This window comes from Scyliorhinus canicula, chromosome 7 (genome assembly GCF_902713615.1).
Source record: "Scyliorhinus canicula chromosome 7, sScyCan1.1, whole genome shotgun sequence".
In the NCBI taxonomy this organism is placed as follows: domain Eukaryota; kingdom Metazoa; phylum Chordata; class Chondrichthyes; order Carcharhiniformes; family Scyliorhinidae; genus Scyliorhinus; species Scyliorhinus canicula.
Window position 1 is genome coordinate 179,797,681 of NC_052152.1, and position 25,003 is coordinate 179,822,683.

The 25,003-nt window shown below is 47.0% G+C and overlaps 1 protein-coding gene across 5 annotated transcripts in view; it reads right to left on the reverse strand.

Annotated features, from left to right (window-relative positions):
• Window positions 1-25,003, reverse strand: part of LOC119969595 (nucleolar protein 4-like) — a 430,219-nt gene that overhangs the window by 218,704 nt on the left and 186,512 nt on the right. For 3 of the 5 annotated variants that reach the window (XM_038803408.1, XM_038803409.1, XM_038803406.1), the window contains exon 6: window positions 11,622-11,699. The exons of the other annotated variants lie outside the window; for them this stretch is intronic. In XM_038803408.1, coding sequence (XP_038659336.1) covers window positions 11,622-11,699 — 78 coding nt within the window. The remainder of the gene's footprint in view (window positions 1-11,621; window positions 11,700-25,003) is intronic. 5 annotated transcript variants of the gene reach the window in all.

A 25,003-nucleotide genomic window follows, 5' to 3' on the forward strand; every position in this document is an offset into this window, starting at 1 on the left:
AATGTCTCCTCCTGACATCAGGAGCAGAATTTTTTATTTTTTTAAAATCACTGGCGTCTTCCTGCCTGGCGCGGTGGCAGGGACCAGGTCACGCACCCTGTACACTGGCATCATATGTTCTGGGCGCGAGAGGGATTCCTCCATTTTGCAGCTGCCAGCAGTGCTGGTGTGAGCTCTGGGGCCTCTGTGATCAACCCACGAACAAGCTGAAAAGGGGAACAAAGCAGCATAAAGATGATTACTTGAGGTGGGGTTTATTAATTGTGCCACTGCAAATCAGGATTCCAAGTTCATGTGTGGTATATGCAGGGAAGCACTGGCAAATTAAAGTTTTTTTAAAACCCTCAAAACTTCAAAGACATTTGAAGACAAAGCGTGGCATGTTCGAGGACAAACCTCATTATTGTTTTCAATGGACGCAGTGAGATTTTAAATCATCAGCTAAGTCGTTATCAGAAATGTAACATTGAATAACAAAGCAAGTGAGGCTCACCTGTCACATAAAAGGTAAGTGAAAATGGTGGGTTGCAAATTTTGGGCCGTGGGCCGCGAAGACCGGCCGGCAGGGGCCGCGAAGGTCGGCCAGCGCGGGTTGCGAAGGATGGCCGGTTGGTAAAAATGGGTTCTGCACAAAAAAGTTTGAAAAACACTGGACTAGAATGTACTTGACTTCATTGTACGCAGTGAAGAGTTAGGTAATCCAACTCAATCCAATATGATTTGAATGAACTTACAAAGAAACATTAACACAGGAGTAGGCCATTCAGCCCGTCAACATTTTTCTGCCATTCTATTAGATCTTAGCGGCTCTGTATCACTATTCTATTTATCCACCTTATTCATACCTTTATCTAACAAAATCTATGCATATTAAAGTATTACATGGGGAAGGATTGGAACTCGGGCATCAGGGTCAAACATGGGTCCCAACTACGCCCTCTGTCGGGAACACGCACCCAACACGGACTTCAGAATCAATTAGTGACCAGAAGGTGGACTCTCACAGGTGGAGGGCTAATTAGGAGATCGTTCAGCATGACAAAAGCTCCCATCTGCCATTGCAAGTAAGGCCTCTCTGATCAATGGTCTTATTTTGCCTATTAATTACAAGTTATCCACACCTGATTCAGCCTTTGCAAGCATGGCAACAGAACAGGACAGTACCGCACATGCCGGCTGGCCCCCTGAAATTACGCACTCAGCTCAGTTCCCAGCCCCATTAGCCTCTGAAAATTCTCATTGTTCAACTAAGCTGTCGCAGTGGTTAGCACTGAGGACCCGGGTTTGAAAATTTAAGGGGTTTCAAAGGCTCACTGTGAGATTTAGGCAGAGATCTGTGCACGTATTCATTGAACCTTGTTTTTACAGATTGTACCAATGCGAACAATTCTTTATTTTTCTTTTTTCTATAAATTTAGAGAACCCAATTATTTTTTTCCCCCCAATTAAGGGGTAATTTAGCATGGCCAATCCACCAGCACATCTTTGGGTTGTGGGGGTGAAACCCACGCAGACACGGGGAGAATGTGCTAACTCCACACGGACAGTGAACCAAGGCCGGGATTCGAACCCGGGTCCTCAGTGCTAACCACTGCGACACCGTGTTGCCCTACCATTCTGATGGCTAGAAAATTAATTCTATGATTTTCCATTGTGCCAACATCAAAATTTTCCATTCTCTAGATAACTTCCACCCATAAAATATACTGAAGTGCCAATTTTCCATTTCAGCGCTAGGGCATAAATTTCAGGAATGCAAATTGAGAAAGTGCAAACTCTCAGTCCATCAATTGCGCAGGTTAAAATTAAGTCAATGAAAAATTATATTCTAAAGGTAGGCAATTTGAAGCAGAAAATTACCCCGCAAATGCTTATTCTTAATAAATTGTTTGACAGAACTAAACTATAAACTGGCGTTTTACCAGTGATGGGTGGGGCCTTTGCCATTTAGGGAGACCAACTGGTGAAACTGCAGACTTGGAGGGGTGGGGTGGGGGGCTAGGGCACCCTCCCAATCAGGCACTCTAAAGCCCACGGAGGGCACCCACCCAGTGACAATGGCCATTCTCGCACCTCCCCCTCATTCGTGCTCATCTTGACTACAACCCCTGATCTATTTTGCCTACTTCCCAGGGCGGCATCCATTGCTGTATCCCCCATTGTATAGGATGTTGGTGAAATCACATCTGGAGAATTGTGTCCAGTTTTGGTCTCCTTATTTGAGGAAGGATGTGGTGGCATTTGAGGCAGTTCAGAGGAGGTTCACCGGATTGATTCCGGGGATGAAAGGGTTGACGTATGAGGAGAGATTAAACAGTTTGGGTTTACACTCACTGGAGTTTAGAAGGATGACGGGGATCTGATCAAGGTATATAAAATATTAAAAGGGATTGGTGAAGGAAATGTAGACCAAATGTTCCCCTGTGCGGCAATCTAGAACGTTTAATACAGTTTTGAGAGGTGGTAAATTTAGAACGGAGATGAGGAGGAACTACTTCTCGCAGAGGGTGGTGAATTTGTGGAACTTGCTGCCCCATAGTGCAGTGGAGTCTGAGTCAGTAAATGGTTTCAAGAAGGAGATAAATATAGTTCTGATATAAGAGATGGGTTAAAAGGATGTGGGGAACAGGTAGGGAGGTGGATTTGAGACCACGCAGAGATCAGCCATGATCTGATTGAATGGCAAAGCAGGTTTGAGGGGCAGAATTACCTACTCTTGCTCCTAATTCCTATGTTCCTATGTCAACTGGATGCAGTCCCAGTGGTAACAACCACTCTCGGTGGCATTGCTGGGACAAAAGAGCTGCTGACCATCCAATTGGCCAGCAACTCTTAGAAGTCCCAAAGGCAGCTCATTAACTGCAGGTTGAGTATTAAAAACAAACCAGTCACCCCACAAATGTCCGAGATGTGGGTGTGTCTGGTTTCCAGCCGGGTATCAGACCACCACCACCGCCACCCTGACTAAATCCAGTCCATTGTTTCAGATCGGAGTTTCATCAGATAAGACTCTGGTGAAAGATCACAGACAGAATCACAGAATTGTTATGGTGCAGAAGGCAGCCACTTGGCCCATCATGTTAGCACCGGTTCTCCAAATGAGCACCATGACTTAGAGCCATTCTCCTGCCTTTCCCCCATAGCCCTGAGCATTGTTTGAATTGAAACAATCCTCTAATGCCCCCTTGAATGCCTCGATTGAATCTGCCTTCACCACACTTTTAGGCAATGCATTCCAGACCCAAGCCATTCCTGACCTACTTTGTCCAGCCCAATCATGATTTTAAATACCTCTGTCAAATTTCCTTTCAGCCAATCTCTTGCTACACTGAGGAGTTCCGGCGAGCGGAGCTCCTCATTGCCAAGAAGAGGGCCAAGTGCAACATCGGCCATATATTCGCTGCTGAAGCCCCAATCTAGCTGGATGGGCGTTAGATAGTGAGGAGTTTCTTGGCACTCCAAGCGCCGGGAAAGACCGTGCTAATCCCTCGCTATGGGAATCTGTCTCATTCTAATACGCAGATTTGCCAGAAAGTGGAGGACAATCGGCGGGATTAACATCACGCGAGATTGTGTTAGATCGCGCAAGGTGTGGTGAGCCAGGTAGACTCCAGAGCAGTATCCGCAGTTGTTTGCTTTTATATCTGTTATTCACTTATTTGATTTTGTACCTATACATTACATATGTATACTTTTTGTGGTAGTATGACTAGAGGTATTACGGTAACTAGCAATGCAGAGACACCATTTGTGGAGAAGGCTCGCTGCTCATTGGCCCAATGGTATGTAACACTAGTCACCCATTGGCTAGAGCTGTACGGTTGCTCCACCCTGTATGGCGGGGTATAAGAGCCCGTGTGTTCCCCACAGCTTCCTTTCTGTACCTGAGCTGCTGGGGAAACATCTCGTCTATTAAAGCCTTCAGTTCAGACTACAACTTCGCTTCTGTGGTCAATTAATACTGCATCACTTTTGTTAATATTGTTATTACTGTTCATATTTGATAATTCAATAAATACATTCTTAAAAACTCTTTCTCCCAGACCTGAAACATTAATTCCATTTCTCTCTCCACAGTTGCTGCCAGATCTGCCAAGAATTCCAGCATTTTCTGTAATTTCAGATTTCCAGCATCAACCGTATTTTGCTTCATTGCTAGGTTTTTTAATGAAGGTGTTCTGAAACTGAGACACAACAAAAATGGAGATGTAGTAGAAATGGAGATGTGGCTGTAGGTAACAGGCTTATGTTCTTTTCCCGAGTGGCACATTACTACACAGTGCCTCCCGTTTGATTAGACGAACAAAGTAATCCAACATGACTTTTTATTCCTCCTCACCAGTTTTCTCTTCCTCCCCCAACTCCTGCCCCCCTCCCCCCACACATTCCCGAGTGTGTTGATGCTTTACCAAAGCTTATGTCACATTACAATAGGCCATTGTGACAGACGAGGCAACGAGTGGAAGAAAAACGATTGACTGAAAACCCACTGACTATCACTCACAATCTCTGAGCAAAGACAGAGCAGCAAACCAGAAGATGGATGTGCATCACATGGGTATTGTAAATGAGAGAGGATGCAATCCTAGTAAATCGCAGCTGTTAGTCAACTGAGGCTGAGCTCAGTGACCAAGTCAGTGTGACTCAAATATGCTAAGCAACACCTACATGAATTTTAAGAACTATAGTGCTTTTCACAGCTTTGGGACATACTAAAACAATTTGCAGCACGGTAGCACAAGTGGCTAGCACTGTGGCTTCACAGTGCCAGGGTCCCCAGGTTTGATTTCCTGCTCAGTCACTGTCTGTGTGGAGTCTGCACATTCTCCCCGTGTCTGCGTGGGTTTCCTCCGGGTGCTCTGGTTTCCTCCCACAGTCCAAAGACGTGCAGGTTAGGTAGATTGGCTATGATAAATTGCCCTTAGTGACCAAAACGTTTAGGAGGAGTTACTGGGTTACAGGGATAGGGTGGAAGTGAGGGCTTAAGTGGGTTGGTGCAGATTCAATGGGCTGAATGGCCTCCTTCTGCACTGTATGTTCTATGTTCTATAAGTACCTTGAAGGACATCATTGTTGCAATGCAAGATAAACACAAGCACCAATTGTGAATAGCGAAGTGCCACAAAACAGTAAGGAGATAATATGGTTTCAGTGGCACTGGTTGAGGGACAGGTATTGACCAGGATACCATCAGTACTCCTTTGCTCAGGTGTTACACCTTTTTAAAGAAGTGATTTAGAGAACAGCTATATTGTCATTTTTGGCATTTCTATTATGCAGCAATACTAAAGTTTTACTATGTCTTTGAAGATGTGCACAACCTGAAAGTAAAAACTGTTGGCTGAAAACATTCAGCAGGCCAAGTAGTAACCATGGAAAAATGAAAGTCAATGTTGCAGGCCTTAGGTCCTTCCTCAGAACAGGAAAATAATACAAATGTCCAACATTAAAAAGGAACAGAACAAGGAAAAGAGAAAATAAACACAGGGTAAAAAATTGAATTATCTTTGAAGAACTTAGATGGGGAATGTTTTCAATGGCAAAAATAAGCTTAGCAGGAGGCAAAAGGAGGAATAATGAGATAAATAAAAAACATATCCAAGATCCGAAGAGTATGTGCACAGTTAAAAGGGAATAAACAGAAAGGGTAGTAAGAAAGGCGAGAATGCGAGAGCAAGCTCCAGTGGCCCAAGATCACTGTGGGGATAAAAAGCTGGTCAACATCAAAGGTGCAGATTACCCTGCTAATACTGTTCACATAAGAAGTTCCCATAGCAAAGTTCCCTCCCTACATCACCAGAGGTTCCAGCTCACCTGTCCAACATTGCCAACAACTGATAGCAAAGAACAAATGGGAACTGTAGTTAAGGTCTGAAGTTGTTAAAACCTAATAGTTCCTTCCTGCCCAAAACATGGGCAGGAAGGAACTATTAGGTTTTAATGGGATGCGGGCGTCTCTGCTGGACCAACATGTGTTGCCCATCCTTAACTGCCTGTTCAACCATTTCAGAGGGTATTTGAAGAGTCAATCACATTGCTCTGGGTCCGGAGTCACATGTAGGCAAGACCAGGTAAGGATAGCAGATTTCCTCCCCTAAAGAACATTAGTGAACCAAATAGATTTTTATGACAATCAAAGAATAAAGACCAGTACAGCCCAGGAACTGGATACTGTAAAGGCTATGGGCCCTGACAATATTTCGGCAATAGTACTGAAGGCTTGTGCTCTGGAACTTGCCTAGCCAAGCTGTTCCAGGACAGCTACAACGCTGGCATCTACCCGGCAATGTGGAAAATTGCCCAAGTGTGTCCTGTACACAAGAAATAGGACAAATCAAACCTAGCCAATTACTACCCTATCAGTCTACTCTCCACCATCAGCAAAGTTATGGAAGGAGTCATCAACAGAGCTATCAAGCTGCACTTACTCAGCAATAACCTGCTCACAGATGCTCAGTTTGGGTTCTGCCAGGGTCAATCTGCTCCTGACCTCATTACAGCCTTAGTTCAAACATGGACAATGGAGCTGAATGCGTGAGGTGAGGTCAGATTGACTGCCTTTGACATCAAGGCAGCATTTGACTGAGTACGGCATCAAGGAGCCCCAGCTAAACTGGAGTCAATGGGAATAAGGGAAAAAACTCTCCGCTGGTTGGAGTCATACCAGGCACAAAGTAAGTTGGCTGTGGTGGTTGGAGGTCAATCATCTCAGCTCCACAACATCACTGCAGGAGTTCCTCAGCGTAGTGTCTAAGGCCCAACCATCTTCAGTTGCTTCATCAATGACCACCCTTCCATCATAAGGTCAGAAGTGTTTGAGGATGACTGCGCAATGTTCAAGACCATTTGCGACTCCTCAGATAATTATGCAATCCATGTCCAAATGCAGCAAGATCTGGACAATATCCAGGGTTGGGCTGACAAGTGGCAAGTTACATTTACGCCACACAAATACCAGGCAATGACCATCTCCTACAAGAGAGGATCTAACCACCACCCCTTGATATTCAATGGCATTACCATCGCTGACTACCCCGCAATCAACTTCCTGGGGGTTACCACTGATCAGAAACTAAACTGGATTAGCCATATTAATACAGTGGCTACCAGGACAGACCAAAGGCTAGGAATCCTATGGTGAGTAACTCACCTCTTCACCCCTCCCCCAAATCCTGTTCACCATCTACATGACACAAGTCAGGAGTGTAATGGAATACTCTCCACTTGCATGAACGAGTGCAGCTCCAACAACACTCAAGTGGCTCAACACCATCCAGGACAAAATAGCCCGCTTGAATGCTTCCCCTTCCATAGACATTCACACCGTCCACCACCGACGAACAGTTGCAGCCATGTGTACCATCTACAAGATGCACTGCAGTAACTCACCAAGGTTCCTCAGGCAGTACCTTCCAAACCCACACCCACTACCATCTTCTCCCCGTGTCTGCGTGGGTTTCACCCCCACAACCTAAAGATGTGCAGGGTAGGTGAATTGGCCATGCTAAATTTCTCCTTAATTGGAAAAAAATAATTGGGTACTCTGAATTTAAAAAAAAGATACACCTTCTCTTCTCACATCAGTTCTGCCTCCCATCCTTCAAATTCCTCAATATCCCCCCCACTCCCAATTCACTGGCTGACATCTCGCACCCTCCCCACATCCAATCTTTGTGCTTGTTTGTCATAACCCCTTGGCACCCACCAGCAAAACCCCTTCATGTTCAGGTGCGGTGCCCACAAATGCCACCTGCGATAGACACCTCCTGGTCCATTCAGCGTGGCTCACAATGCCCTTTCTTTGTCCCAAGAGGAGAAGATAGTCTATAATAAGCAGGAAAGGACCAAGATGGGGAGAGGCACAGAGAACCAGAGGTCAGAGTCCTCGCCCCCTATGAGGAACGGGTCCTGGATATAGCGGGTTTGTCCGAGGAAAGAGCAATCACCGACAACGAGGTTGGCCTATACCACAGAGGTGAGGATCCACTATTCCTTCACCCAGATGACCTGTCTCAAGTGAGTTGTTCATGTCAGACAAAATGATCCTGCCCTGTCACTGACCACACGTCTCACAGGATCACCAACTGATGAAGGAGGACCATCTGAAGTTGCTCCACCCGCCATCCAACAGACCACCTTAGAGGGGAGCTCTGAGGAGACCACCATCACGGCGTCACAGCTATCACCCCCACCTTCCACCAGTATAGAGACACATCTCGGTGGGCGACATTAGTGAACAGGCTTCTGGGGCACAATCTAGTGAGTACCACAAAGTTGCTCATGTACATCAGGTGGAGGTAGGAACATCCAAGGGAGTCAGCAATCAGGATCAGGACTCTGCAGAGTCCCAGTCAGATGCCATGCCTCTGGACAAGGTTATCCCAGAGCTGATGCAAATGATATAACTCAACCGTGAGATTCAGGCTGTTTAGCACAGGGCTAAATCGCTGGCTTTGAAAGCAGACCCAGGCAGGCCAGCAGCACGGTTCGATTCCCGTAACAGCCTCCCCGAACAGGCGCCTGAATGTGGCGACTAGGGGCTTTTCACAGCAACTTCATTTGAAGCCTACTTGTGACAATAGGTGATTTTCATTTCATTTCATTCAGGAGGGGATGTCAGTGACATTCCAGTGAGTACATAGCCGTTTGGAGGAGTCTGAAAGGCCACGGGCGTAGGAGATGTTGCGGACAATGCATGGCACCAAGGCCAACACTGCAAGGGTGGCAACTGCAGTGGGAAGCCTGCAGCATGATGTTAACGTCTTGAGTGGTGGTGTCCAAGGCATGGCTCAGTCTGTGACGACCCTGGCTGAGGGTCTCGACATCATGTCCCATTCACTAAGTGACATGTCCCATATATAAGTGGACATTGCTGGGGCACTGCAGAGTGTGGCCCCGTCACCGAGGATCACATCTGAGGGCATTGACACCATGCTGAAGACAATGGGGAGCCACAAGGACTGGCAGAGCCAGATTGCTCAGTGGCCTCTGGAGCTCACTCTAGCTATCCCTCCTTCTCATGGAGACCCCCAGGGTCCAAAGGGCATTGTCAGGGAGCAGAAACACTGGAGAGCAACTCGGGACTTGCCACCCAGGAGACAGCGGCGGTCTCCAGTTCTTCAAATCTGCCCCTGTCCTGACACCGGTGTATCTCAAAGCCAGCGGGCAGTGAAACCCGTAAGTCAGCCGGGGCCCTTTGGCTTGAGGCCCTCCAGAAGACATCCGCTAAGGGCATCAAAGGCCACAAGGTGTGAAAAGCAGCAGGCTGCTACCACCTCTGATGTACATCCTGGGGACACACCTAAGTATAGCATCAGACAAAAAAAAATCAAGAAAATTAAGGAGCACCGAGTGGGCATTGGCATGAAGTGTGGGGAGCAGGGATCACTATGTGTAGCTAGGGTAAGTGGAATGTCCATGTTAAATCTAATACATGTGAAACCTCTGTCACGTTAATCTTCACAGTGATGATGAATCAATAGAATCAGCAAGAGGTAATGGAAGTTTCTTCTCCTGTACCATCGACACCAGGTAGTATGGTAATGCAAAAATCGGTGGATCTACTGTCACATTCCTGCACCTTCCAGCAACACTGATTTTCTTCTCACCCACCCAATTTCAGCAAAGAAAAAACTCGAATAAATAGCATTGGCTGCCAAGGAACATCAAGGGAAACGGTTGTGGAGCTTGAAGCTACAGCCACAAAGCTCCCTGAAGCCAGTTTTTTTTTTAAAGAAGAGTCACTTTTGGGCACCCCTTAATCTCTTCAAAACACAACACTATCTTTTTAAAGAGCAAAATTCACTTTGTCTGCAGATTATTGGGGAATCTTCTCTTCACCCACTTTAATTAGGGTTCCTCCTCTTCTGGTGCTGCAATGATCTTGGATGAGATTGAACGGAAATGAAACAGAGTCCTGTGTCGTGCTTGCAGCGCCGAGAATGAACCCACTATTAATGGGACTCTGCTTCATTTCCGGGGTTTGGCAAGGAATGCCTGCCTCGCTGAGGCCAAACTTAGTCCTATTTCCTGCGCTAACGAGTTCTGTTCACCACTTGAGAAAAGATTGGATGACGTCATTTTAAATGGCACCCCGATCTCCGAACCCCGCACCAGGGCCTCTGGACCCCCCCCCCCCCCCCCCCCACGCCTCAATTTCAAGCCCCCTGCACCCCTACTTCATAAGGGTACAGCACCCCCGGTGCATGCAGGATGCTACCCAGGCACCTTGACACTGCCAAACTGGCACCCTGGTAGTGCCACTTGGGCCTCCTAGTGCATGGCAGTGCCATAATGCCCGGCTGCTTTTGGGGGTGTTAGGGTACCAGCCTGCCCAGAGCCTGACCACCCAGGGGCCCCAGTCACCTGGGAGACCTACCCCAAATGCCGGTATGCCTGGTCCACTTTAGTGGAGACCAGTGCTAAACGACGCTCCCTCGGGGTCTCCGAGGTACGGGCATTAGATCCCGCGCCTTGGGCAACTCCGGCGCGAACGTAGTCAAGTAAGCCTGACTTCATTATGCAAATCTGGATCCCCATTGTCTTCAGCATGGTGTCAATGCCCTCAGATGTGATCCTCGGTGACGGGGCCACACTCTGCAGTGCCCCAGCAATGTCCACTTATATATGGGACATGTCATTTAGTGAATGGGACATGATGTCGAGACCCTCAGCCAGGGTCGTCACAGACTGAGCCATGCCTTGGACACCACCACTCAAGACGTTAACATCATGCTGCAGGCCGTGACCCACGGCAGCCTTCACACCCACTTCCGGGGTGGATTCTCCCCCCCGGGCGGGGCTAGGAGCGCGGCCCCGTGCAGAGCTAGATAGTTTGATTAACATGGTGGTGAAAGGTTACCGAGGGTAGACAGAAACATGGGGTTGAGGTTACAATCAGATCAGTCATGATCTTATGGAATGGTGGAGCAGGCCTGAGGGACTGAGTGGCCTCCTGCTCCTAATTCATATGTTGGGATGTTCCCAGATTTCAGAAATATTAAGAAACCCAAGTCAAACTGGCAGGTGAGCACAATTTTGCTGCAGTTAGATTCATCAACCCTGAAGGAATTAGTGGGTGCAAAAGAATGCTAATCAATAATGAAGGGTCAGTAACAACACCCCTTGCATACTTCACAAGCTGCTAAATAGTCCCTTCACAGTTACAGCTGCCAAAAATATCACGAAAGCAGCTACAAGTTCTACAAAAACCTGTGTATAATGATTTTGCAAAAATACACAAAATGGCCTTTATTTACATTGATAAGAAGTTGCATAACTACAACAAATCAGTGGTAGAAATTCCTATTGGTAATTTTCATGCACTTAACAACTGTGCACGCTCTGCTTGTGCAGATGATAAACATGAAAATATAAGCAAAGATCCACCTAAAAATTAAACACTCAAAAATGTGTATATAAACGTGGGTTCATTATTAGAGGTAATTTTTTGTGTTAAAGAAATGATATACTGCAGTCAAACAGGCATACCATTTGTCAATCACATCAAACTCCTTAGACCAGTAATGCACACTGTAGCTGCAGTATGGCAGTCATGTCTCCATTGTTAAATAATTAATGACATTGGCATCTTCAGCTAATATAGAATTTTATAATCGTACCTTTAACACCAAAAAAACCGCCAAGATGTTTCCAAGTGGCAGGTTGGGTGCCAAACATGTCTAGGGTCAATCTTGCTCCTGTGAAGGAAGAGGAACTTCTAGAGTTCAGCCGGGCGGCAGATGGAGAGTTATGACATTACTTTCAAGGAGATCTGCACAGGTTTAAACCTTAGGGATGTCATTTTTTTCAACTTTTATACTGATTACTCTTTTCAGAGTAGTATAAAGAACATCCACAATATTAGCAAATAGGTAAAGCAAGTCATGGGTGGGTTTTTCAACTGCGTTACCACTTTGATCTCTTGTACCACTCAAATAGCAACAGTGACTTGCCATCACATCCTAATTTCACCACATTGCTGGAATTTCCCAAGCACAGGGAATCACAATGACCATTTGAATCCCTGTGCAGAATTCTGTGCTTTAAATATCTCATGAGGTATTTCACAACTTCAGTGTGAACCTAATCGTAACACATGCACAGAATCATGCTTAACATATGGCCATAGAATCCCTACAGTGCAGAAGGAAACCATTTGGCTCATCAAGTCCACATCGACCCTCTGAAAGAGCACCCTACCCAGGCCTACGCCCCCACCCTATTCCCATAATTCCATTTAACATGCACCATCCCTGGACACTAAGGGGCAATTTTAACATGGCTAATCCATCTAGCTTGCACACCATTGGACTGTGGAACGAAACCGTAGCACCCAAAGGAACCCACGCAGACATGGGGAGAATATGCAAACTCCACACATTCACCCAAGGCCAAAAATGAAAACGGGTCCCTGGTGCTGTGAGGCAACTGTGCCACCCATTGTGTCACCATGCGGCCCCTGCCACTATGCTGCCCCATGTCTAACATCTACAAGGCACAAATCAAGTGCGTGATGGAATATTCTCCATTTTCCTGGATGATTTCAACTCCAACAACACTGTAGAATCTAAATACCATCCAGGACCACTTGAATCCACCACCTTCAACATTCACTCTCTCCACCACTGACGCACAGTGGCAGCAGTGTACAAAATGCACATGCAGCTGATCAGTAAGGCTCCTTCAACTGCACTTTCCAAACCTGTGGTCTCAACCATTAAGAAGGACAAGGACAGTATATGCATGAGAACACCACACTTGCAATTTCTCCTCCAAGTCATACACCACCCAGACTTGAAACTACATCGGCGTTCTGTTGCTGGGTCAAGATTCTGAACGGCATCGCTCACAGCACTGCAGGGCTATCTACACCACATGGACTACAGCAGTTCAAGTAGCTCACCACTACCTTCTCAAAGGCAATTACAGATGGGCAATATGAGAATCCAGCTCCATTTTCATCTCTTTGCACCATACTCTCCTCCCACATCCCCACTCACAAACAGAAGTCCACCAGTGATTATTATCATTAGTAGTTCATAGTGTTCAATTTTGATTATTAGCACAATTTTGCATGGAACTACAACTATGGATAATGGTTAAAATGGAAGAGAACTGTCTCCACTTTCTACTCGTCACATTCCAACATTTATTTTTCTCTGAAAACTAATCTGTGTTGGGGAAAATACAGAGTGTCTTCCAACTCTTAATTAAAGGGTTATGCAATCTTGATGATGCCAGCCAGCAGTGAGTGCCAAATTGATAATCTACATACATTTTTAAAAAATAAATTTAGAGTACCCAATTCATTTTTTCCAATTAAGGGACAATTTAGCGTGGCCAATCCACCTATCCTGCACATCTTTCGGTTGTGGGGGCAAAACCCACGCAAACACGGGGAGAATGTGTAAACTCCACACGGACAGTGACCCAGAGCCGGGATTGAACCTAGGACCTCGGCGCCGTGAGGCAACAGGGCTAACCCACTGCGCCAACGTGCTGCCCCCGATAATCCACATACATGGAATGCTGTCTGATGAGCATATTAGCAGTCAGATCCAACAGTGTGCAGGATGGTGGTCACCCACTATTACACAAAAAAGGAAATGAAGACTGCTCTGCCACAAAGGAAGGATAAATTTAACATTTGTCCGTTTGCAGGCAGCTGTGCTTGTCTACAGCTCTACGCTGTGCAAGCCCGTAGCGTGATTTAGTATTCAATAAAGAAAGATTTGCATTTATATAGTGTCTTTGACAACCTTAGAATATCTAAAAGTGTTTTACAGCCAATTAAGTACTTTTGAAGGGTAGACACTGTTGAGACGTAGGAAATTCAACAAGTACAGTGGCTGCATTATCACATCTCAGCAGGACTTACTTTCAAATTTAACATGGTATCTTCAGGGAAGGAGTTTGTGAGGACCGTAGAGGGAAAAAGTTGTCTCAGAATGAAAAGGACTTTACATGTTCCATTTGTATATTTTAATATATTCAAACACAGAAATGTTTTACATATAAAATGGTCACAGGTTCAAATTTTGCTTCTGAAAAAGGGACTCTAAACATAATGTATCTTTATGTACATCTGTCCTCCAAGTCCGGCTTGTATGGAACTGTGAACGCTATAGATACTCAGAGGTTTATTAATACCAGATAATACAGGGTCAATTGCATTTAATTTTAATGCAGGAGGCAGCTCACTCCCAGCAGCATTTCAAAAATACCCTTGGGGAGTAACCATACAAAATTACCCAGACTGTATGGAATAGCTCGGAGTACTCATTCTTCCTTTAAAAACCTCCCACACAGAAAAACCAGTAGAAACTTTTGATAGCAGTTTGACCTTTCCTTTTAGCTTCTTTTTGCAACTTGGTGAAAACATATTTTCAAATCAGAAGATAAGATTGGTCATTAAACAGGTAACAAAATCCCATCCTCGGAGTACTTTTATCCCAATTCTGGACCCAGACCTCTGTATTTTTCTCCTTTCCTCTTCCTGATTTAATTCTATTTTAAAAACAAAAAATAATTTCACGAATTTTTCAATTTCCTAAAAGAAGTGCAATCGATGGATGGGGCACCATAGACTACCAACATGGTATTAATTTTTCAGAATATTCTTTACCTAAAATGTAAATGCTCTGGACAATGTTAATTACAATCTAACCTTCACTGTTTCTGCTATTCTCAGCATGTCTAGCAATTTTGTTCATTATCTCATAAAACTTACATGTGACTATTTAGTAGCAATAGGTGGCAGAATTAGCGACTAGTTTACCCTTGTAGGCTAGAACTGAAGGCTATTTCAAATGGACAGGGATATGTTGAATGAATAAGCGCAAATAAATGTCGAGATGATACTGTACTAAATGAGCTTAATGATTTCAATCATGGGCAGCACGGTGGCACAGTGGTTAGCATTGCTGCCTCACGGCGCCGAGATCCCTGGTTCAATCCCGGCTCAGGGTCACTCTCCGTATGGAGTTTGCACATTCTCCCTGTGTTTGCATGGGTTTCACCCCCACAACCCAAAGATTTTCAGGCAGATGGATTGGCCACGGCAAATTGCCCCTCAATTGGAAAAAATGAATTGGGTGCACTAATTTTTTTTTTTTTTTTAATGATTCTAATCATTTAAACTCAATGGGATCCTGCAGCATGTCTGATGTCTAGGGAATGAATGTACAGGATCGAACTAGAATCAGTGAATGAGAATGGCAAGTTTGCCAAGTTGGGACTATTCAATCACAATATTATCATGTGAAGATACCAAAAAGGATAGTAAAGCGTTAAGTGTTAATGTAGCTCTTGAAATTGGCTATAGTTTACAAAAAGGTAATTGTGTGGGATTCTCTGGAAAGATTCGCCGGAAAAATTTCTAAGTGTGGTAGTGAGCGGGAATTGCTGTGAGCTTACCAGCGCTCAGCCCAGCGAGGCCAGCAACACAATTCAACGTTAATTGATCCACTTAGCAAGACCTCACGGGCCTCTCGCCGCAAATGATGGCTCGCTAGCTGATTTGCCAGCATCGTGCTTGCCAGCCCCCCCACTAACTAGATAGAGTAGCACTTAAGCTGCACTTGCTCAGCCAATCCCAGCTAGCTCGCAATAATGGCACCCAGGAGACCAGCCCCAAGATTCGGGGACGTTGACCTGGGGAGGCTCGGGGAGCATGACCAAGAGGACTGGCCGTCAGTGCTGGAACAAGGTTAACAACCTACACCAGGCAGCACAAGTGAGTAGACACTAACGTACCCCTCCTCCCCCAACTGCCCAAGTGATCCCCTCCCCCCTTAACCCCCTCTCCCACCACAGTGAACCACGTGTGTGGCTAACAATGCCCCCTCTCGGTGTCTCCTCAGGAAAAGCTCTCCCACAATTCGGCGGGAGTGGGCCCAGATTGGTGGTTGGGTGCCGGACATCAGAATCCTTACCTCATGCGAGGAGCGGGCCCTGGAGATGACTGGTGTGGCCGAGGACAGGGTGGTCACCAACGCGGAGGCTGGTGGATCCGCAGAGGTGAGGAACCACCGGGCTTCACCCAGAGGACCTGTCAAATGTAAGTGCTGATTGCCTTACTGACTGATCCATCCCTCCCACTGACCACCTGTCCATTCTCCTGCAGGTCCTCCAGCTGAGGAACCGGCCCATCCCAGATGGCCCCCTCTCCTGACTCCAACGAGAACACCTCGAAGCAGAACTCGAGGATGCAACTATTATAGTCGTGGCACAGTTGTCATCCCCACCCTCCACCAGCGCAGATAATAATATAATAATAATCTTTATTAGTGTCACAAGTAGGCTTACATTGACACTGTAATGAAGTACTGTGAAATTCCCCAGTTGCCACAATCCGGCGCCTGTTTGGGTACACTGAAGGAGAATTTAGAACGTCCAATTCACCTAACAAGCAAGTCTTGGAAATTTGTGGGAGGAAACCGGAGCGCCTGGAGGAAACCCACGGAGACACGAGGAGAACCTGCAAACTCGTTTATGGCCTCTCCCGCTATTCACTTTGCACCAATGTTTGAATGTTTTTTAGCCCTGGGGAGCTGAACTCTGAGATTGGGCCGCCATTTTGAAAGGGTGCCCCGATCTCCAAGTAGGCTTGTGGGTCCCCCACGCCCTCCACCCTTGGGCAATGTCACTCCACACACACAGGGGCACTACCCCACAGCCCCCAAGTGAGGACACCCCACTATGGGGTCCCAGGGGGGGGCGGGCCCTCTTCAGACCCGCTTTAGCCCCTTTACAGCACCCCTCCCTTCCAGGACCCCACCCATCACCCCTCCAACCTCCCCAAGAGACCCCTACTTAACCTGCCCTGCAGTCTCTCACCCTTCAAACCCCCCCCCCCCACCCCACCACCATCATTTTGTGGGCTTGGCGCCCCTCATGCCCTGGCCATGCCACCCTGGCACTCAGGCACCCTTGCACTGCCACCCTGGCAGTGCTCCTGCTGGCTTGGCAGTGCCATCCAGGCACCTTGGCAGTGCCAGGGTGGCAGTGCCAACCTGCCAGCTGGGCAGACCACGTTCCAGGGGGAGGGCCAGGGGACCACCCTGCACCTACCCTGACCACCCAGGGGTCTCCAATGGCCCGGGAGACACTCGGGTGCAAGTCCGCCTGGTCAACATTGTATGGACCAGCATGGATCGGCGCCTGGCTGCAGCCTCCCTGGGGAGCCCAAAGAGTTAGGGCAGGCCGGTGGTTCCCGGGCAGGTGGGGCCTAAGTAGGTTTACGACCTATTTCTGGCACTGCTGTTTCATCACGCCCACTTGGGGCGGAGTTCTGACTCCGACGGCTCGCGGGACTTCGGAGATTCCCTTGAGTGCAACATGGCCGGAGAATCGCGCCCTGTGTGGGGCGCATCAATGGAACAACATGTGAAGCTGAAAGTTCTTTAGCTAACTGTGGCTTCTTAAGAGATATTACACATTAACAGTGACAATAAATCTTTGTTGTCTTTTGGTGCTTATTGTATCTGCCAGTCACAATTGTGCACCTTATTGTTACTAATGCACTGATAACCTTTTACTTTCTGAAATTTAGTATCTAATTTACATTTCCCTCCTACGGGAACAAGTTTGTATTTGGATTGCACAGAAAATTGTCTTAACTGCTGTGAAAGAAAAAAATCATCTATGGAGTTGGGTGGGGGTTGGTGACCAGGTTGGCTTTATATTGTCCTATTATTGAATTTTGAAAATACCAAAGTTAAAAGATTGGATCTTCACCAAATTATGTGTTGCATGTTCCAATAAGTGAGAAGGGATGGGTTGAAAAAATAATTAACAATACTAAAGTATGGAATACAGAGACCAAAGGCCGCTTTACTGGCCTCGTTGCGCATGACTTGGTGACATGATGAGGCCATTGAATCTTGCAAGAGGCCTCTCGCGGGAATTGCAACGGCCTAGATGGCTCGATCTAGATCTTTCCCTCACTGGGCGAGATCCAGATAAGCATAATCGGCTCATTTAAATCTGTCTGCTCCGTATTCTCCCAGTGCCCGGGAACTAATGGCCTCCCCAGCGAGGCCTGGGCCAGGCACCGTTTAGTACTGATCCACACAAACGTGGGCCAGGTGTAACTGTACCCGGGGATTTTCCAAGCCATTGGAGACCCCTGGGTGGTCGGAGACAGACCTAGGTGGCCCACTGGCTCCCCCTTTGGCACCCAAGTACCTTGGCACTGTTGGCCTGGTACTGCCAGATTGGTAAGGGCACTGACAGGGTGCTGGGGTAGCAGAGCGGGGGTGCATGGGTGCCACAGTGGCAATGCCAGGAGTCGGGGCCATGCCCATGAAAGGGAGGATGAGGGGGTTTTGAAGGGTGGTGGTGGCAGGGGTGGGGTGGGTGAAGGGATCTCATAAAAGTCAGGAGGTTTAAGAGTGGGGGTCCTGAAAAGGGGGGCCGAAAATAGGAGAGGAAGACCCGGAAGGTGGGGAGGGCACTCAGCAGCCCAATAGCAGGGTGTCCTCGCTTGGGGGGGGGGGGGGGGGGGGGGGTGCACCCCCATGTCTTCGGGGGTGCAAATTCCCACGGGTGGAGAATGTAGGGCGACCCAATCTCCGAGGAGCAGGTCTCACCGATGAGTTCAGCTCCCCAGTGAAGAAAAAAATTCTAAGTGTGGGCTGAACTGGGGAGAAAATCCCCAAGGCCCACAGAAATGACCAAGTGTGATTGAATAGTGGTGTGGTTCTCACCCAAAACTGCGAGAAACACCCCACCAAACTCGGCCAAAATGACACAAAGTGCTGGATTCTCCATGTCTGAGACTAAGTGTTGATGCTGGCGCAGAATTCATGGAGTTCCACGACAGTAAAACTGACGCCACACCTGGACTGATTCAGCTACTGTTAAGGGGCTAGCACGGTACCGCGTGGAACACAATCGATTTCAATGAAACAGTGTGGGATTCGCCGGGTCCGAGATTGACACTCAGGAGGCTGACCAACTGCAACCGCATATACACACTTCACTCCCCACACACACCATCCCAGCCAAAAAGATGGCAGAAAGGAGAGTGGCCCAAGATTCACTGATGCTGAGCTGGAGACCCTCCTGGGCGCGATGGAATAGAGGTGGAAGACCCTGTACTCCGGCCTGGCAAGGAGCCTGGCAGTCCCCCCCATCCGCAGTGCCTGGGTGCAGGTGGCAGAAGCGGTCAGCGCCGTGGGTAACATCGGCTAAACTGCACAACCTCCTCAAGGCGGCCAGGGTGAGTAGGCAATTCTGTGCCCCTGGCACCAACCCCTGCCCCCCCCCCCCCACCCAGAGGGCAGCTGAAACCCCATCCTGCATCATATGCTGGCACCCATACCAGCCACCATGGCTGAGTGCCCTTGCCACTGAGACCTCCAGCTGCATGCGCCGTCAGACTGTCTAACTCTGTTAGCGGGACTTCCAAGCGTGGGCCACTCACAGCAGGCCGTGGCTGGCAATGTCAGCGCCATTGTCCATGTACTTGCTGACGTGGCACAGACACCGACGGAGGTAGCCCAGTCCGAGAGGGAGATGGCACAGTCACTGACTGACGTGGCACAACCCCAGAAGGCGGCAGCACAGTCAATGGGTGATGTGGCGCAGTCCCAGACGAAGGTGGTCCACTCCCTGTGCTCCATGGCCACGAGCTTGCCGACCCAGGTCAAGACCAGAGCGGGCGTCCAGGGTTGGCAGCGCCAGGGGAGCTTCCCGCCCCATGGTAGCCCGTGGGGGCCCTCGGGGACCCCAAAGGAGGAAGAGGTGATGGGACCCATGCCAGTGACTCCCACAAGGGAGATGCCGGTACAACAAAGCATGCCCCTCCCCCTCCTGTCCCCGTTGCATCTGGTGAGCAGCATGCAGAGCAGGGTGGAATCATGTCACCTGGGACACCCGAACAACAGCCAAACCCTTCCAATCCCGGTTGCCCCAGAAGATGCCCGCCAATGAGGACCCAGGTTGCAGGGCGGGAATCACAGCAGGCCACCTCCACTCCTGTATCATCTGGGTATCCACAAAGATGTAGCATTAGGGCCCGTAAGGCCAGAACGTTAGACACTAATTACGTTGGCACGGGTGCAGAGCAGATTAGTTATAGGGGCTCAGGCACAAATATGGAAGTTGTATACAAGTTGTCACACTAAACATCTGTTCACACTGTTACAACCAGCCTACTTGTGATAATAGGCTATTATTATTATTCTTATTAGATGGGTGTGAGGATTGGGCTGGTCTGGAATGGGCTGGGGAAGAGGGGAGATGTTTGCCGTGGCCTCAGCTGCGCCCCCCCCCCCCAAACCCCCCAACCCCAGGGATTCGATGGGACCACGTGAGGGAATGGCCAGCTCGCATGCAGGGATTGCCCAGGTGGACAGTGGGAAATGCTGGCATGCTGATGGTCACATATGAGCTGTACATTAATGGAGTGGAATCACTTTTGGTTTTGGTTTGTGTCGAGCGGCCTGTGATCTGCAGGTGCTCATAGGGTGACTTGCATCCCGTCAAATCACCCACTGGACCCGGGAAATTCAATTGATGGCGGCGAACCCTGCTACCCGGGCATAATGGTGGGCTCGGCCCACAATGAAGTGGATATACTGAGCTGCCATTTGCGACGGCATGGATCCACCAGTGTACCAAGTTCTGTGACCTCTCGGTCAGGTCCACACTCGGCACCAGGAAGGACCCCATTGCATAAACATTCAGAGCGGCTGCCACCTTGATGGCCACTGGGAGCACTCTGCCAGGTGTGCCATGATCTGGCAGATGTGTCGCACTGTCTCCCTACTCAGCCTGAGTCTTCGACGGCATGCCCTGTCTGGCAGATCCTCAATTGACAGGCGCTGTCGGTACATGCAAGGTCTCATGCGGCACCTCCTTGGCATCTCCTCCTCCTCGGCCTGATGGGCAGCTAGCTCTCCATTCTGGGCGGCTGCCTCATGTTACGCCCTCTTCCGCTTCGAGCAGTGTAAGCTCGTACAGCCGCAGGGCATCCCCCGGAGCTGTGGCGATTAGCAGGAAAGCTATCATTGCTGGTTGAGTTCCAATATTCATTGTCTGCATGGGGTGAAAGGCCAACATGTTAGCATGGTGCATACCCCCATGTCCAACCAAGCCCACCGGGCTTCATGGTGGCCAGTGGCGTGCAGAGGTCTGGTGATGCCCGGGGCAAATCTTGATTGTATGCCCCAAAGACTCAAGTATAAGGCCTAATATACTGAGAAATATTATGAGCAAGGAAAACATTTTGAATATATAAACACAGATGAAACATGAAATAAACGCTTTATTCGATTTTAATATAAATCAATCAAATTTATTAAGTTCTTTTCCCCAAATGATACCTCCTGTCACAAAACACCTGAACTACTTCACTTTTTACATCAGCTGTGAGAAATTCTTTTTCAATGCTTATTAAAGCCAGGTTGGTCAGTCGCTCCTGTGACATAGAAGACCTCAGATATGTTTTTATTAATTTCAGTTTTGAAAATGACCTTTCACAGCTTGCGACTGAAAATGCGATTGTAAGCAGTAATCTGTATGAAACACACAGCGTCGGAAAGACATCCCTCCCATACTGCAGTAAAGACTCCAGAGCATCTTTAGGATCAGGGGGAACTCTATTCCCTCCAGCTCGAAGGAGCATCACAAAATCAATAATGTTGTCATATAACTGAATTGCAACCACATAATTGTCATAATAATTTGCAAAGTCTGAACATTCCTTTTTTAATTTCTCTCTTTCTTGTTCATCTTCAATCACTACTGAATTCAAGTTCAGAAGAAAAGAAAATCGGTCACTGAGTCTTTGAAGACGGACACTGCGGTCTTCAATTTCAGTTTTTAATCTGTTCACAATCTCTACCATTACTCCATTAATTTCTTCTTGTGCTGTCAGTCCACTATCTCTTGCTGACTCTCCAGGCATTATTCTTCTTCTCCTTGTTCGTGCAATTGGTATTCCCCAATTTTCACAATATTCATTGGCTAAATCTATTGCATTGTGGATAATTTCATCATTCTTCAAATTCAAGATATGAATAAGTCCTCTCAGATCACAAGAAGCTTCATGGAACACCATTTTCGGATCCTGCAAACGTTTTGAGACTTTCTCCACTGATGATAAAACTGAGTACCAAAAATTTAATAAAGCTATAAACGGGAACTGTTGAATAGAGTTCAGTAGCGATCCTGCATCAGATTTAGTTTCCCTTGAAAATTCTCCTTCCAGCAGGTGTTGAAGGCTTGCAATAACGTTGTCACACTCTTTGTGGATTACTTGCACAGCATCATGGCTGGAACTCCATCTTGTGTCACACTGTCTTTTCACAGTCCGAGTGACAAATGATTTTAACACTTCCCAACGAGAAGTAGATGAAGAAAAAAAAGTAAAGAGTTTTTCTAGAATGCCAAAAAATGTAACAACAACAGGTTGCACCTCACTTGCATGGACACAAGCCAAATTGAGGCTGTGGTTCTCGCAGTTCACAAACACAGCTTTTGGGTTAACTTCAAGAATTTTTTGTTGAACACCTCCTCTCACTCCAGCCATAACTGCTGCGTTATCATATGCTTGACCACGACAGTCATTCATGGAAATTTTGTCTTCTTCCAATTTTTCCTGAATTTTATTTACCAGGCTGACTGCATCTTTCTTGTTGACTTGAAAAAATCCCAGAAATGTCTCCTTTATTTCTACTTTTCTGTTTTCATCAATATGAACGTAACGCAGAATTTCAGAAACCTGATCTTCATGGGCAATATCTGGAGTTGAATCCAGCATTATGCTAAAATAATTTGCGTCCTTAATTTCGGAAATTATATTTTTCTTGACAGTTTCACCAAGAAGATTGATTATTTCGTTTTGAATTCTGTTGGACAAGTAGGTGACACTTTTTGGTTTCTCTTTCCCTCTCTGCAAGTGTTTTGCCAAAAGTCTGATTGTTGCTAGAAAGTTTCCTGTATTTTCACTGACTGTCTCCCCCGGCTCTGATAACCCAGATATTCCTTCTCCTCGATGTCCACGATAGGCCAGATTCTGTTTTGCCAGAAAGGATATAACCTCGACAATCCATTCAGTTATAGCTTTCCATCTTTTCTTTTCAGCAGACATTTGCTGTTGAAGTTCAGCATCTATCGTAGTTGAATGATGGAGTCGAACTACGAGGTTCAGGTATTCCATCATGTGAGCTCTATGAGAAGGGCTTTTCTCATGGTCAAGTATTGTTGGATTTAATTTTCTCCAAGTGGAGAAACCGTCTTCCTTTCCAAAGTTTGACACAGACGAAAAATGCTCCTTTGAAAACAAAAAGCAAACAAAACAGTAGCATGCTTTCCGATATGGAGAGTATAACAACCATTTTCTCTCCACAATTTCTCCTTTTGTGGAAACTTTATCAAACCACTGTTTGGAAAATGATCTCCCATCCTTCTCAGCAAATGAACCACTTTTATTCTGATATCTTTCAGGGCCATGTTGTAATATTGTCATCTTCAAATGATCTGGAATCGATTTCTTCAAACAGCCAAAATCGCTTCTTTGCAAAAATATGCTAAAATTTTCTTTATTTTCTTCACATGGAACATCATCCTGACAACGAGACTGAGGAAAAAGAGTATTATGTTCTGACCGAGCTGAATCCGTATCAGAAAAATCCTTCTCTGCACCCATATCATCTTTTACTTCTCCAGGTTCTCCTACTTCTTCTTTACTTCTTTTTATCCATGCATCTAATGCCCCTCTTTGATGGGACTCTTCTTCGACTCTGGCCCTCTTTTTTTTCCTGTTCTGTGCTCCACTCGGTTGTACACGAAATACTCGTAATATTTCATTTTCTATCTCAAAAACCGTAAGACGCATGAGAAAATGGGAAGAAAATGGTAAACAATCGGTCAGTTGCAGACGGATAAACCATATTTCATTTCTTTGTTCCTTCGTATCAAATTATTTCACACTGATTCTCCACTGATAATTTTGTGCAATTTATATCATAGACTTGCAAATTAGTGGTATCTGTATTCGAATATTAGCATGTTAAGGAATAAATATCTCCTATTCCGAGATTAAATGCCATAGCAGTCCTCTGATCATCCAGGCTTCACTCTTACTACATCACACGTAAATATTTCATTAAATATCACCACAAAACCTATAAAAAACGTAGTTGCACCTGTTCTAGAGCTATTCACTGACCTGAGTGGGTAAAAGAACTAATCTAGATGCACAAAAAGCTGAAGAAAAGACGAGTTATGACTCGAGGAAACGCAGGAATGAACAGCCACGTCTGCTTGTTGCTTTTGATGGTTGCACCACGTACATCATGCGTATGCGTGTGGGGGGATGGGGAGAAGCACCATTTTCTCAAGACAGAAAGGGTACACCATGTTAAAGGAATAAAGGGCTAACAACTGCCTCTGCAGTGTGGTGAGCCTCCAAAAATTGATTTATCACCGCTGAAATTTTAAAATTACTATCTTATTTCCTTCTCTGGGGCAGCACGGTGGCCTAGTGGTTAGCACAACCGCCTCACGGAACTGAGGTCCCAGGTTCGATCCCGGCTCTGGGTCACTGTCCGTGTGGAGTTTGCACATTCTCCCAGTGTCTGCGTGGGTTTCGCCCCCACAACCCAAAAAATGTGCAGAGTAGGTGGATTGGCCACGCTAAATTGCCCCTTAATTGAAAAAATTAATTGGGTAATCTAAATTTAAAAAATATATATATATTTTCCTTCTCTGATTGGATGCCCCCATCCAATGGATGCCCGGGGCCAATGCACCATCCCCCCCCCCCCCATGCACGCCACTGATGGTGGCCCTGGTTGGCACTGCGGGCTCTGCCTCCGCATCTTACACCCCCCCCCCATCCCCGCACCCCTGGACTCGTTGGTGGCTGACACCATGGAGACCTCTGGCCCCGACGCCTGACCCTGATGCCAGGGGTACCTTCAGCTAAGACTGCTCTTGCCAGCGGTAAGCTCCACAGCCCTTGCCGGCACCCCCGTGGGGCTACAATTGG